Here is a 15,984-nt window from a genome sequence, read left to right on the forward strand (position 1 = left end):
TGTGCCTTTGTACATGTTGTCACACTTTCAGGTACACCTTCTTTTTCCTGTTGGCCCAGAGAAGTCCCACCCATCCTTCCATAATCATGTGGTGAAGTCCAAATAGCATTCACATTGCATGACAATGTAATTTGTTTTCAGAATTACTTGTCTTGCTAGACAGACTATAAGATCCTTACGAGCAAGGGCTGTATCCTTTGTGTTTCCTATCATCATATCATCAGGGCTTAGCAGGATGCTATTATATTGCTATCAGAATTTATCATTGCCATTACTATTGGGTAATTGCTATCAGAATATAAATACAAATGTCTGCCTGAAATTCAAATCTCAATATTTAAAACTTTCGATAACAAAATAGATTTTTGTGGTTGTAGGGTTTGAGGAAAAAATAAGTCAAAAAAAAAAAAAAAAGGAAAGAATTTCATCTACTTAATATGGCTTAAATACTCCCCAGACTGAAGGCAATAGAGATGGCTGCCTGGGTCATTGGTGTTGTCCTTTACTGAGAAGGTAAAGAGGAACCCACTCCAGTCTCTGATGAATCAAATCAAATATTTGATATAATTTTGAACAAACCATGTAAGTACACTTTAATAAGCATTCTAATTTTTATTCTGATTCTCAGATATCAGTGTATAGCAAAAATAGCATAAGTTTAAGTATCAGACAAAGCAAGGTCTGAATGAAAGCTAAAATGTTTTATTGTTCTGTGTCTTGGAAATGCTGAACCTCCCTGAAACTCAATTTTATCAGTGGTCATCAGGATCGTTAGAGCAATTCACCCAAACCCTTCACGCTCAAATACCTAGTACTCAATGACTGCTCAGTAATGTTTACTTCCTTCCCCTTTACTGAATGCAATTGATTTTTGTACATGTTTATCCAAGCATTTTTTCACAAAGATTACAAAAATCTTTCCCAGTACCAAGCTCTTTCCTCTTTTCACTGACAGCTTAGTGATGGCTTCTCTAGTCCAAGAACTCTCAAAGACTTTCAGGTTTTCTTTTTAGAGAGTAACATCTACTGTCTTCTTTTCTTGGCTAAGACACACCAAGAAAACAAACAAACATCAAATCATAGAATAGATAAAAAACATTGATTTACCTTAAATGCTCACCTTTTGCCACCAGTTGCTTCGAACTGAAACTATGGACGCTGTCTCCTGCATCTAGGAAAACTGGTTCCTCCCAAGCCACCTTAGCCTCCTCCCTCTTACCTGTCTTCCTCAGAGGCCCAGGTCCACTCTCTTAGTATTAATTGGATGGCCTGGGATCACTGCTGCAGACTCACAGCCTGATTGGCTCAGCTCACTGCCAATCTCTACTCTGGTTCTGCCTTTTCTCAAGTTTACACTCTTGTTGCCTAGGCAATCTCATTGACTGTGAAAGCTCAAGCCATTTGCACTGGGAGAGAAGCAAGCAGGAAGTTTTGCTGGCAATGGTTTGGTTTCTAGAACAGCATCAAAACTTGTCTCCCATGTTTTGTAAGGTAGTATTCAGCACATGGTCTTCTTTCTTGTAGGTAGCACCTCCCTGCCCTTCTGTTGTCCCCAGAAACCTTACTGCTAGGACGCCTCATTACTAGGTGAAACTTAAAACCACAACTCTTGGGAGCAGGCAGGAGTAATTATAGATGACTCAAGGTTCTCCCTCCTTCTCTGCATTTGCAGAGGATGACATTTCTGCTGTTTTCATCCTTGGTTTCTTCTCTTCTTTTCTCTTTTTGTCTCTTTTTACTTCTGTTTTTCACATGTTCCCTAGCAGTTACTTTGCCAGATAAGAAGAAATCGTGTGGCTTAGAGGAAAATATCTACATTGTGCTCTCTTTCATTGTGTGTCTATGACATCCACCCTACCCTTGCCATTCCCACTCCTGCACGTCCTGCTCTCAGGAGCAGGCAGGTATATGATTCAGACCTTACACCTCTCTCTTTCTCTCTCTCTCTCTCTCTCTCTCTGTCTGTCTGTCACACACACACACACACACATCTCTGTATATAACATAATCCTGGCTGTGTGCAGCATCCTTGCAGTATGAGAACTCACAGAACTGAGTAGATGCCAGGCACCCAGCTCTACAGACTACCAGGCAAGTTCTTTCACAGATTTAACAAGGGTCTGGGTCTTTTCCTGTATCTGCAGGGAGTATGCATAATAGCTATTTCATCCTTTTAGCTGAATTGTCTGAAGAATTGTCCCAGAATTAAGCAATTAGAACTATGGTTCTTCCAGGGCGACCTCAGATAGCTAATGTTTTCTTTTCAGTGGTTTAACCCACAAGATACCATGCATTTTAAACTTTTAAGAAGAAACTTAATTCCATCTGTGAATGCAAAAGCAAATATGAGGGTACAAACATTTACATATGAAGTTTTTCTTGAAAGCCACCTACCAGGAGCAAGTTTGGTGCAATAGTTTAAGAAAAGATAAAAAAGAAACAGGAAAATGGGGACGACGGACAGTATGATGGAGCCACCGTGCAAGCCCTCAATAGTCTGCCTCCAGGCTGTCAAATAAAGTAAAAAGAACAAAATCTCTGGAGTACTTAAGTAATGCTTTTGCTTGTTTCTACTCCTAGCAACTGGTGTAATTCCAAGGGTTTTACCATGTGTAGAGATAGTATCTACCAGATCCAGTTCAAAAAACTAGATCTGGGTTTGTGGTATTGGGTTTCTGACATGATTGATTATATTTTAAGGCATAAGTATTCTTTCCAGTGGTAAAGAAGACAGCGATAGTCTATGGTGCAATGTGGTAAAAAGATTTGTAAAATATTACTACTGGATTCCTAATCAAATATTCATAAAAGGCAAATCTCTGGGTAATTGTGATACCTTAAAATATTTTAGTCAAACTAATAAATGTAATGAGGATGACTGCTCCTAACTGTGGTAGACAAAGTAAAGAAAAAGGATGAACTCAGGGCTTGAAATTCCAAGTTCAAGTTCCACATAAATGATCTGAAACCTTCTATGTCTTCCCAGAGGAATGTATTTATCTCCCATTGTCATCAGCCTGAGATTTCAGAAAATCAGATCTAGAGTCTCATCCTGAGAGTGGCAGAATTACAGTGCAAATTGAATTCCCAACCAGGCAAAGTATCTTCTGCTAAACTGAGGGAATTGGTTGGGAAGGAATGAGATTCTGAAAATTGGAATGAAACATGTAGGGTAGATCCTGATGAAGCTGAGGATACTTAACCTCTAAATTCTCCTGCATCTTCTTTGCCAGTAGGAGCAGCCCTGCTACTCATGTCTGAGAAGGTTCATCCTGATTTTTCAAAGGAAAATGTACTAGCACCTCTGAGGTATTTTAATTGGAAGACACTGCTGATTATCCTCAGAATCTACTTCCACCAAACCTCTTGACTTGTAAGACTCTATCTAGACTCTAGTCCCAACAGGCTTGAAAGAGAAATTAAAATTGTGAACCAGTGGGAGACATACTACATAACCAAAAGTAGTACATATTTTTTCAATTTATACAGACAGAAATCTGGTGAATACATGTGAGAATGTAAGTTAATAGTGTGAAATAATGGTTGAAGGAACATAAAGTTCACTCGAGATTAATTTATTGATACAGGCCCACAAAGCACAAATTCTCAATATAGAGTTGCAGCTCGATGGGTTATATACAACTCTGTTTGTCTGGTTGAGTTAAAAATGAAACAAAGGGTGGCCTGCACTAAATGAAGTTGAAATACCAGAATTGCCTTGGGACACTGAAGAGGAAGGTATGTAAAGGTGTAGGGATATTGAAATGTTGGACTGGATTTATCATGCAAGACCTGATTACCAAGGGAAATTGGGTTGCTACTACACACTGATGTAAAGAGTAAGTCTGAAAAGGAACAAAATCATGTCCTTTGCAGGGACATGGATGGAGCTGGAAGCCATCCTCAGCAAACTAATGCAGGAACAGAAAACCAAATACTGCATGTTGTCTTATAAGTAGGAGCTAAATAATGAGACCACATAAACACACAGAGGGGAGTAACACACACTGGGGCCTGTCAGAGGATGTGGGGAGAGGAGGGAGGGGATCAGGAAGAATAACTAATAGATGCTGGGCTCAATATCTAGGTGATGGGAGGATCTGTGCAGCAAACCACCATGGCACACATTTACCTGTGTAATAAACCTGCACATATACCCCCGAACGTAAAATAAAAGTTGGAAAAAAAAAAAAAAAAAAGAAGCAAATACTATGTTTTCATTTTCTTTGTAGCACTTGTCACAACTGCAATCATTTCTTTGGTTTACTGTTATAGGTCATTAAAAAGAAGAGTAAGCCTGGGATATAGGAACTCTGTTAGCACATCATTAAGTATGCCCATGCCTTTTTATTAAAGTCAACAAAAAATCTACAATAACCCAATTCAGAAAGGAAAACTAATAACCCCAACTCTTCAAAAATGAATATTTGGAACCCCTTCCCAGTCAGGAAAAAATCAATTGCAGTACTTGCTGAGAGCAAAGGACATATGATATACAAATTCTAGCTATCACCGTATGATCAGTTGCAAAAGGATTGTAAATGTTATGAGTATTTACCTTTTATTTTGTTATGAATTTGTGAGTGTGTAGAATACTATTGTATTCTTCTCACTCTATCACCTTAAAATCTAATATATTACTTCACAGTATTTATGTTACAGAATATCGGGGACAAGAGTGAACATCCCCCAAGGACCTCCACTCTGGGGAGGAGTTAGCATATTCCCAGTATGCTATAGAAGAGTTGTATTAAACTGTGTTTTTTAAATGTCAACTTGACATATGCCATTGTACCTAGTTATTAAATCAAAATGTAATCTGTGTGTTGCTCTGATGTTATTTTTTAGATGTGATTAATATCTGCAATCAGTTTATTTGAAGATATTGTGCCTCAAGACTGGAATATCAGGAACATTCTGTCACTGCCCTCCAAACACTCATGTCCTTATCACATACAAATACATCCATTCCAACCCTCTAATTGCAAAGTCTTAACTGGTTTCAGTATCAACTCAGTGGTCCAAAATCCAGAGTCTCATTTGTGAACCTGTAAAATCAAAATAAGGTGACACCTTCTAAGATACAATGGTGATACAGGCGTAAGACAGACAGTCCCATTCCAAAAGTGTGAAAGAGCACCCTTCCATGCTCCCTCTCCCAACAAAAGTAATAGGCTCCAAGTAAGATAAAAACTCAGCAAGGCAGGTAGACATTACATTTTAAAGCTAAAGAATAATCTCTTTTGACTCCATGTGCCACCTCCTGGACACACTGGGCTAGGATTGGGCCCTCGAGGCCTCAGGCAATTCCACCTCTATGATTTTGCCGGGTACAGCTCATATGATAGGGGTTTGTGGAGGTACAGGGGAAAGCCAGGAGAAAAAAGTCTAGGAAACAAGAAGTGGAATAGTGAACACGTGAAGACAAGCTTCACCAGTTCTCCCATTTCACTTTCGGTAAGCCCCAGCCCAGGCACCTATATTCCAACTGCCCAAATCCCTGATCTGTGGCAATCTTCCACCAAAGATTTCTTCTGTGACTCGTGGTCTCCATGTCAGTGTGATGAGCTTCTTCTCTGTGCTCAGATCTTAGGCATTTCTTATTCCAAGATACATGTTGCATTCTAATCAGAGATTTTATGGAAGTACTGTGTCCAAAAGAAATAACTGCATTGGTGGAAAATATGGCACAGAGCTGTGAATGTGAGTTGAAGAATTATTGATGGACAACCAATCAGAGCTATTTCTGGGATCCTTCACTTTGGAATTTTATGTTACTGTAGGAGATAGAAATATAGGAGCTAAAGGATGAGTCCAAGAAACTTCCATTGGAGGGAGAAATATGTAGTCAACACTTACAGCCAAAATTATTGAGATTGAAATGTATTAGGTTGGTGGAAAAGTAATTGCAGTTTTGCCATTACTTTCAATATTTGGCAGGATATTTCTTATTTGGGGCCTGAATTTTGTGCAAAGTCAAATTAAGACATTCAGGAAAATTGTGGGATTGTTCTAGAATGGGCGACATCCTAGTCTCTCTTGCAGCTGGATTCCATGGGATTCCAGTTGCAAGAGAGACTAGGATGTCTTCCATTCTAGAACAATCTTGGGATACTAAGGAAAGAAAAGTTTGATTCTCAGGAGAGGTACAAGTTCCATCACACTAATGTGTCGACCTTACATAATGACATTTAGAAAACATGATTAGGTATAGAGTTTATTCAAGTGCAAAGCTTGAGGATGACCACCCAGAAAACACTGACTCCAAACAAATGGGGTCAGTGTTCTGAAATGGAGAAGTTAAGATTTCACTTAAAAGGTAAGAACAGAGAAGCTGTAGCAGTATTACAACATTTGCCATACAAAATCAGTGCACACATTACAGCGATTTGATTGGTTACAGATTGCTGCATCCCCAGGAAGATTACTTTGTTACTCCTTAAAAAGGGCTAGGACCTGAGGGAATCTTGTCTCTGGCACCTCTTGGTCTTCCTAATTATCTACCAGAGAAGAATAAGGAAGGAGGTTAATCTATAATCAGAGAAGCATAAATTGCAGCTGCATGCTATTTAACTGCATGTTATGTAACTCACATTCCTCTCAAGCCTCAGAGTAAGTTAAAATTCCAACAGCTCTAAGTCTGAATCATTTAATTCTACATATGTCTTCTCCTAAACCATGCTTCAATATGGGCGTTTTCTTGAATCTAAGAGTCTTGGCAGCAGAGAAAGCCAGATCAGGAAAGAAGGTATGGCAATGGCCAAAAATTAGAAGCAAGTATTATTTGGGAGCTGAAGTCCCATAGCGACTGGATTCGAAGTGGAGGCTGTGGTGCTAGAGAAATAGTATGTATCTGTGGGAGTGACTATTTTTAACATCCACACTTGTGTGGTCTGAGGTAATAAGGAATACATAAAGTGAAAATCTCCTACCTCTCAGACTGCCTGCTCTTACTCACATTTTATGCATGTAAGAAGCAGAGACAAGGGGTGACCACATATGCATCCATTCATGGTGGGTCTTGATGAGCCAGAATGTATTCTAGAACAAAGCCCGGGATTTTAGCACCTCACAAATCACATCAACTCCCTCTTGAAGTCTCAGGCAGGGAAACAGTGTAATTGAAGAGATCCGCTTTTAATTTCTCCTGAAGATCAGGAAAAACAAACAGGCAAAAAAGGATTAACACGGAGTCACAGTTTTCTATAACTGTTTTTGTTGTTGTTGTTTTGAGATGGAGTGTGGCTTTGTCACCTAGGCTGGAGTGCAGCGGCACCATCTCGGCTCACTGCATCCTCCACCTCCCAAGTTCAATGGATTCTCCTGCCTCAGCCTCCCGAATGGCTGGGACTACAGGCATGCACCACCACGTCCGGTTAATTTTTGTATTTTTAGTAGAGACAGGGCTTCACCATGTTGGTCAGTCTGGTCTGCAACTTCTGACAGGCGATGCAGTGACCTCGGCCTCCCAAAGTGCTGGAATTACAGGCGTAAGCCACCGCGCCCGACTCGGAGTAAGGAATCAGGAGTCAACACCTCAAGGGCCTTTAGGAAGGCTGGGTGCACTGTTGAAAACGGTGTCTCGATTTCCTTAATCCTTGGTATCCCCCTTAGGAAAATAAAAGAGAAAGGCCGAATTAAATGAACTCCTTGGAATCCCAGCTCCAGGAATCCAGCTCCAGGAATCCCAGATTCTCCACGATCTTAAATTGATCTAAGAGAGAGCCCACCATCCTTTCAGGATGGGCTTAAGAAGGATCTTGGGGAGCGTCCTCCTTTCCCATGATATATTTTCTCTTTCATCTTCTATTCCTTTGGGGATAAAAGTAAAAGAAATTTAAAAAGGGGCACAAAATGCAAAACTAACTGCCCCACTTATCCTTCAAAACCTTTCCAGTAGTTTGAATGAAAGATAAAAGGGCTTCCAAATACCCGATTGACCAGGGGTCCTCTCACCAGCCCCAGTCAGTTCTCCGGGATTCCTATGGACGAAAACAACCCCAATTTGCTGTGGCACGTCCAGGGACACCTTTCCTCCGTCTTTAAGAGCCTGAAAATGCTCGCTACAACTTCTATTGGCAACTACCTAGCACCCCTTTAGAAGAACTGAATGAGCAACGGAACGTCTCTCCAGCTCTGAGGAAGGCGGCCCAGGGCGAACGTATTGGACTGGGAAATTAAATGCTGGCTCCAGCCTTGTGCGATGCAGCGCACGTCCAGAACTGGAGAGGGAAAAGAAAACTTCCGTTTTCTCCAGAACTGTCTTTTTCACCCCAGGTTAGTGGCCCTTCTTGGCTCCACAGCCCCTACCAGCCTCTTCCTTTTCCAGCCCGAGACACCAGCCCAGCGTGGAAACCTACCTGGATGACCCTGTGACAGAACTGCCAGTGCCCATGCGTGGTACCTGGAACATGCTTGTCTCCGGATTTTCCCGCCAAGCACTCATCCAATGTGGAAGTCGTCAGGATTTTGGAGGCCTCTGAAAGCAGGATCCCAAAGAGAAGGAAGCCCGCTAGAAGCAGAACCCAGCTGCCCATCCATGCACACTCTTGCAGAAGCCCCAGAACCCAGCCCTTAGGCTATGTGCCCTGCACCTGCCTAAGGGACCCTGTGCACCAAAGGAACCCATTTCCCTTTTATGGAACCTTCCCTGATCTTATGGTGCCACACTTCCTTTCTTACTCTGATAACCTTGTCAAACCCAAATAACTTACATTGAGAGAGGCTCTCTAAAAGAAACCTTTTGGAGACCCTCTTTAAAAGAAATGGGCATTCCGGCGGGAATACACTGGCTATAGGCTTGAGAAGGGGTAGGAGAAGAGAACCTGTCTATCTTCTCTTCTGTCTGTCCCCTCTCACCCTCTGCGCCTTCTTACTCAGTTCATGATCCATTAGCTACCCTATTCTCACTCTGGCAAACCAGGGACAGTGGAAAGGGGGGATTGGTGAACTGAACCCTTAACCCTGCCCTGATCATGTAAGCACCACTCTCCTTTCCTGGAAATTAGTATGAACCAAGAACACTAGGGACCCTAAGAAATCACATGGATGACAGCTGCAGCTTGAGGTGATGAGAACCCATCTCCCTTTTATGGATCCTTCCCTGATCTTATGGTGCCACACTTCCTTTCTTACTCTGATAACCTTGTCAAACCCAAATAACTTACATTGAGAGAGGCTCTCTAAAAGAAACCTTTTGGAGATCCTCTTTAAAAGAAATGGGCGGCCGGGCGCAGTGGCTCAAGCCTGTAATCCCAGCACTTCGGGAGGCCAAGACGGGCGGATCACGAGGTCAGGAGATTGGGACCATCCTGGCTAACATGGTGAAACCCCGCCTCTACTAAAAAGTACAAAAAACTAGCCAGGCGAGGTGGCGGGCGCCTGTAGTCCCAGCTACTTGGGAGGTTGAGGCAGGAGAATGGCTTAAACCCGGGAGGCGGAGCTTGCAGTGAGCTGAGATCCGGCCACTGCACTCCAGCCTGGGCGACAGAACGAGACTCTGTCTCAAAAAAAAGAAAAAGAAAAAGAAAAAGAAAAAGAAATGGGCATTCCAGTGGGGATACACATGGGCATATTCAGGGAGATAAAAGAAGACAATGAGGCTTTTTAAATGAAAAATGAGGAGAGTTACACAGGTCATTTTTAGACAGTTATCCTTGGCTAGAAGGGTCAATAACAAGAGTGACATCAGTCCAAGGTAGGCTAGGCAGTTGCTGGACAGATATCCTCACAGAAGTATTTTTGTGTGTAAGGGTGCAGTGGCCTAACCAAGGTTGTGGTTTTTGCAATCTTATGTGATAGTTCTTGTTATCAGGGATACTGTGTGAGAATCTCCCTTCACTGCCTTCCCTGGCTCCATTGGTCATGGTTTTAACACAGGTGACTACTTTTTGATTCTGACAACTTTCATAATCTTATACTGACATCCCTGTGCTTCATTTCCCCAGATACCTGCATAAAATTTGTAGCTAGTGTCCCAAGCTCTAGAACTCTGGAAGCCAATCCCCCAAGAGATAATGATCACAAAGGGGGAATGGCCTGTGATTATTATTCAGGCAGTCTCCTTAGAAGCTTTCATATCCATAAAATGATTATAGTGTCCAAACAGGTTAAGCCCTCCTGTAATTTCACTTCTTCATTGAAAGCATGAATCTCTAAAGTTTAGATTATAATCCTGAATAAGTATCATAAAATAAAATCGGGGCTTTTTACACAGTCTTCTCAGGGACAATTTGAAGACAGCTTATAATTTTACCCCCTTGAAATGTCAGCCCTGGCAAGGGGCGGGCACACTACTCCCAAATATCATCTTTGCATTCCCTATCCTCAATATAATGCTGACTTTAATAAAGGATTTCAGTGCAATTCTCAAACAGGCAGAGCCAGGCACAGTGGCATGCACCTGTCATCCCAGCTATTCAGGAAGCTTAGGCACAAGGATGGTTGTAGCCCAGGAGTTTGAGGCCAGCCTAAGCAATGTATTGAGATCCTCTATCTAAAAAACAAACAAACAAACAACAAACTGACAGATAAAGTCCTTCGATGCCTACAAGATGAAGTGGATCCTTGAATTCTGCTTTGCACTATTACATGTTTTCTGTCCATAAGCCTTTTTTAAAAAAAGAAAAAATCTGAATTTCAAGTATTGCATCCTTAGACATTTCTGCAACATAGCCATGTCCATTGGTCACTGAGGAGTTGGTGCAAAGGGCAGTGGCAGGTCTTTACCAGGCATCACAAGGCTCCAGCCCATTTATTATTTTTGGACCTCCAATAATGCATTAGTAAACAGAGAATTTGTTTTTTCATCCTAAACTTATTCATTAACTCAACAATCATACTAATAGGTAAGTATCTGTGAGGCACTGTTCTGCTGCTGCACAGAGTGCATTGAACAACAGAGAAAAAAACACCTGCCTCCCAGAACTTACATCCTTGTTAGGGAGTCAAGTGATAACAAAATAAATAAATCAAATATTTGGTGCGTTAGTAATAAATAACAGGCAAGGACACATGAAGGGTGGGGTATCAGGGTGATCCAACTGAACTCTTACAAACCTCATATCCCTATCAGAGAGTTCTGAACAATGAGCATTTGATATTAAGAGGTTACTGTTGATTTGGGGATGTGTTATAATGTTATTGTGGTATGGAAAAAGGGAGACTCTCAGAGATACATTCTGAAATATTTACAGATGAAAGGCTATGATATCTGGAATTTGCTTCAAAATTATTTGGGTGACAAGGAACGGAAAATGAGTGGGGGCACCAAAAGTATAAAGAAAGTTGGCCAATGTAGTAGTCCATTCTCACACTGCTATAAAGAACTACTTGCAACTGGGTAATTTAGAAAGAAAAGAGGTTTAATTGGCTCAAGGTTCCACGGCTATTACAGGAAGCATCGCTGGGGGTGCTCGGGAAACTTACAATCTTGGCGGAAGGTGAAGGGGAAGCTAGCATGTCTCACAGGGCTATCTATCTATCTATCTTCGATCCTATCATCTATCTATCTATATATCTATCTATCTATGTAATCTATTTATTTATTATCAGTATTATCTCTTAAATTCTTATTTATTCAGTAAGATATAACCTATTACTATCATTGTTCATTGTGTTGCTCCTGTGGAAGCTCCATTATTTTTTAGCTTTTTATTTCTTTCTTGCACATGATGCTCTAGGGTTATCTTGCACTTTCCCTGTCCCAAATTTAGAACCTACAATTTCTCAAGGAAACCTTTTAGTGAGGGGTGATATTCAAAAACAAAGTATGTTGCTAGGTGTGTTCATTGTTAATGAAGCACCATTGTTTGTAATTCCTCTTCCATGGACAGAGCTAAGAAATATACACATATAAATGTGGGTATAAATAATACATACCTATATCTCTCCCTATACCTATATTTATATTTGTATTACAGATAATTATACATTTATACTGATAACTCTAATTCCAATACAACACTACAGGTTATTCTAATCTTCCCCATTCCCACATTTCTAATTCCTTTTTCCAAAATAAGAAACCTGACTCTCACTGTCATTGATGCATTTGTTCAATCCTATTATGCACAGAAATTAGGTTCAGATATACTAATTTGCCAACTGAGAATACAATTACTCAATAGACTACAAGATTCATTTGGAGTTCTTTTTTGTCTTTTGATTGATTGTATACAGTATATAGTCAAAGTACTGTGTTTAAAAGGTAATGATGTTAATTTTTTTTGCTACAGGAAAGTTACATTTTCATTTGGAAAAAAATTGATTTCATTTTTTTCCATTTGTATTTCAGTACTTGGTTTTTCTCTCCTTGTTAATTTAAACATATATTTGGTATGCAAAGTATCAATGTTTCCAAAATCTAAACTATGTAAAAACATAAACCCATGGATCCTTCCACCCTATTCAACCACCACCCTCATAGATAATCTATCACACTCTAGTTTGTTCCCTCTGCACTGTTTTTGCAAAGCAATGCACATAGATATATATTTTTCATTATCCGCCATATACATACTTTCCCTTTTCTTATGAAATAAAAAGGATACATCCTATAGTTGCTCTTACTCTTTGCTCTTTTTACTTAACCATATTGGAATTTACTCCATATTAGCTTATTCTGCTTTTGTTTATTGTAGTTTAAAGCTGAATATTATTCCAGTATGTATATGTATCATAGATTCTTTCCTCAATGTTAATAGTTTTTAGTTTATCATAAATATTAGGCCTATATGTGAGATATATGTTGCAGCTATGTTTCGCTGACTTTTTAATTTGGACTGTTAATCTTCTTACCATGATTTTTGTCATACCAAAGTTTTTATGTCAAATTAATTTACATTTCTCTTGTTGTATCAGGAGTTTTGATTCCTATTTAGAAAGTCTTTCCCTATACACAGGCTATGGAAAAATTCACTTTTTCTCTTAGACTCAGCATGGTATCATTTTTTGTACTTAGATATCTGGTGCATTGGATTTCAATTTTTGATATAGTGTGAAGTCTGGATCAAATATTGCCTTTTTTCTAAATATTATCCAGTTGTCCCAGCAGTATTTGTTCCAGGTACTATGCCAGGTTCTGTAATAACAAGATAAACAGGAACCAGTCCCTGTCTTTATGACAAAGACCTTATGGTTTCTAAACAGGAAACAGATATTGTAATAAATAATTGCGATATAGTAAGAAAAATGCCTCAAAAGAGAATGCAGTGATCTCCATTTCGGGTGCAGTGGTCAGGCACAGGCTTACCAATGTGAACATGATCACACTGGATAATGAGAGATAAGCAGAAGTTTCTTAGTCCAGCAAGAATAGGATGATATTTCTGAGAGAGGGAAGGGCATAGACAAAGCCCTGAGGTTAAAAACAGCAAAATGTGTTCTGAGGGTGTGTAGTGAACATTTGGAAAAGAGTAGGTGGAGAACTGCTCCAGGTGTGCCTAGATTGGTAGCCAGGACCAAATCATAGAGTCCTTATATTCCACACAATGGGAACAAAGATTTTAAACAGTGAAGGATAACACCAGATTTCTAGGTTGTCAGGGCCATGCTCGCAGCCCTGTGGAGGGTGCTTGGAAATAACAAGATTAGAAGCATCAGTCTGGCTGATTGGCTGCTTATGATCAGATTTTAGGGATGCAAGTTTGTACAACTGGCACAAAGTGGACCTCGATGAATTACGAAGTGTTAGAAAAAGGCTATGTGCTGAGGTGGGAGAGGAGTTACTGGCCAGAGAGGCTTATCCCTAGGATCTTGTGTTGTTCATGAGGGGAATGAAATTGTGGCTATTGATTCAAAAGAAAACACAGAGAAGGCTCCATGTCTGCCCTTCATGGGAGTATTGTCATTGATCAATTCATGTGGTTTCATAAGAATTACAGCAATAAAACCTTATATTATAGACACACAGATACACACACTCTAATGTACTTCTGCATGCTTCATGCCTCTGGCTCTTGTATCATGAGACCTCTCAAAATGCATAGACATCCAGCACTCAGCTCTGCAGACTTCCAAGCAAATCCTTTCATGGAATTGGCAAAGATTTTGATGGGGGACATTCTCTATTTCTGCAGGAGCATTTGTAACAGTTTCATCTTTTGATCTGAATTGTTTCAAGATCTGTTTCACAATTCTAGAATTAAACAATCTAAAACTATGGTTCATCCAGGGCCACTCCATATGCCTGTTTTCTACTCTATGTTTTTAACTCATCAGATACCACACATTTGACACTTTTATTACAGTGGAATTTCATTTTATTTCAGAACTTTAAAGCCAAAAAAAGGTACAATCATTTGAACGTAAAATATTTCATGAACACCAGCTATCAGAAAGGTAGTCTGGTGTTACACTAAGGAAGATCAAAAAGAAACATATGGGTTATTGATGACATGATGGAGCAACCAACTACACAAGCCCTGAATGGGCTACCTTCGGGCTTTATCAAGAAAGATGAAACGAATGAACAAAAACTCTGGGGTTGTTTATGCCATGGTTTTTCTTGCTTCTGTTCCTAGCAGATTAATGTCATCTCTAAGGTTTTACCATATATAACAGTAGGGGATGGAAGATGCAATTTTTCTAAAATCAACGAAGTCTTTAAAACTGCCTTAGCCACTGGTACCTGAAGCCACAAAGCCTTACACATGGGCTTCCACTTCGCTACCTGAGGTTCCCTGTACTCCATTTATAAGACGGAAATCTTAAGAAGGAAACTGTAAAAACTGAAATAAAGTAGTATCATCTGGGACCAACTGCAGGCTCCATGTCTGACCAGCAAAGGAAGTGCTCTCTGAGGAAGGGGTCTCAGGCAGTAAGCAAAGGTCTTGGCCGAGGTTCTCCTTTCCTAAATGCAGGAGAGCAAACCAGGTTTCCTGAACTTTGAGGAGAGCTTATAGGAAGGGCAAGATATATGCATAAAATGGAAGAATTTGAAATGGAAGATATGTCAAATATTTCCTGTGGTTTTTTTTTATGAAAAGTGACAGAAGGAGAAATGGGGACTGGAGACTGGGAAGTCATCTAAACAAGGAGGGTGAAGTTGTCAGAGTCCTGTGTCTAGGAAAGGGGAGAAAGGAGGAGGCAGGGCCAGCAGGTGAAAGTTCGTATCTGAGCTGGGGGCTCCAGGTCACAAGGGGCAAGTCAAGAAACCTGAGTAGTGCATGAAGATTTCTAAACAGAGGCAGATAATTGAAAGAAGCAAGTTGCAGGATCATTGGCCAGTGGAGCTGAAGAGAGAACACAGGGTGGCCTGTGCTGGGGTGGGGAGAACCTTCAAAGAACCAGGGATGCCCTGCCTTCACCCAAGGCTACACCTAGCCTCATGTCTTCTTCACTTTCCTGGCCCCACGCAACCACCTGGCCACTACACCCAGCAGCTTCCCACAAAGCCACACAGTGCCCAGAGTGAGCCCCAGCAGAAATGCAAAGACGTCGATGAGGTACTGCTCATGCCAAGGCTGCTGGAAGGCATAGGGCTTGAGGTGCGCCGCTCCCCGAGTCTGGAGGATGTGGTCAATCCAGCCCACCAGCCGCTGTGCGGGGCTCAGGGGCTGAGAGCGCAGGATGACACTAGCTGCCGCCACTGCTGACTTGTACCTGTTGGCAGAGACAGAAAGGGTGTGTTACTGACATAGCCTCACAAGTCTTAGAGACTTTGTGTTGCGTGAGCACACACACAAGCATACAAACACTTTTCTAACACATGCACCAAGGCTGGGCTGCAAAGAAAATTTGTTGTCATGGCCTTGCCACTGTCTCGCTGAATCCTCTTGAAAAGTTCAATAGAAACACCCACATACAAAGATCAATGATTAATTCTAAAAGTGTTAAGCTGTCCATATCCCCAGGATGCTTATGATATACTAAAGGAACTAGTCCATATCCCCAGTTCTAGTCCATATCCCCAGGATGTCCATATCCCTAGGATGCTTATGGTATACTAAAGGAAAAAATACCATATATATGACCATATATGAG

At 40.8% G+C, this 15,984-nt stretch overlaps 1 protein-coding gene and 1 long non-coding RNA gene across 3 annotated transcripts in view; one reads left to right on the plus strand and one right to left on the minus strand.

Moving 5' to 3' along the window:
- Positions 1-1,367: 1,367 nt before the first annotated feature.
- LOC111545458 lies at positions 1,368-2,535 on the plus strand. The gene is made up of 2 exons (XR_002732470.2): positions 1,368-1,491; positions 2,268-2,535. It is a non-coding gene; the product is annotated as an uncharacterized LOC111545458 (long non-coding RNA).
- Positions 2,536-12,141: 9,606 nt separating this feature from the next.
- UGT3A1 (UDP glycosyltransferase family 3 member A1) overlaps positions 12,142-15,984 on the minus strand; it is a 45,247-nt gene continuing 41,404 nt past the window's right edge. The window contains exon 7 of one of the 2 annotated variants that reach the window (XM_023216582.3): positions 12,142-15,603. In XM_023216582.3, the coding sequence (XP_023072350.2) occupies positions 15,327-15,603 (277 nt within the window). In that variant the 3' untranslated portion in view covers positions 12,142-15,326. The remainder of the gene's footprint in view (positions 15,604-15,984) is intronic. The other variant, XM_023216583.2, reaches the window with a different exon arrangement.

The sequence above is a fragment of the Piliocolobus tephrosceles genome, chromosome 4 (assembly GCF_002776525.5).
Source record: "Piliocolobus tephrosceles isolate RC106 chromosome 4, ASM277652v3, whole genome shotgun sequence".
NCBI classification, from domain to species: domain Eukaryota; kingdom Metazoa; phylum Chordata; class Mammalia; order Primates; family Cercopithecidae; genus Piliocolobus; species Piliocolobus tephrosceles.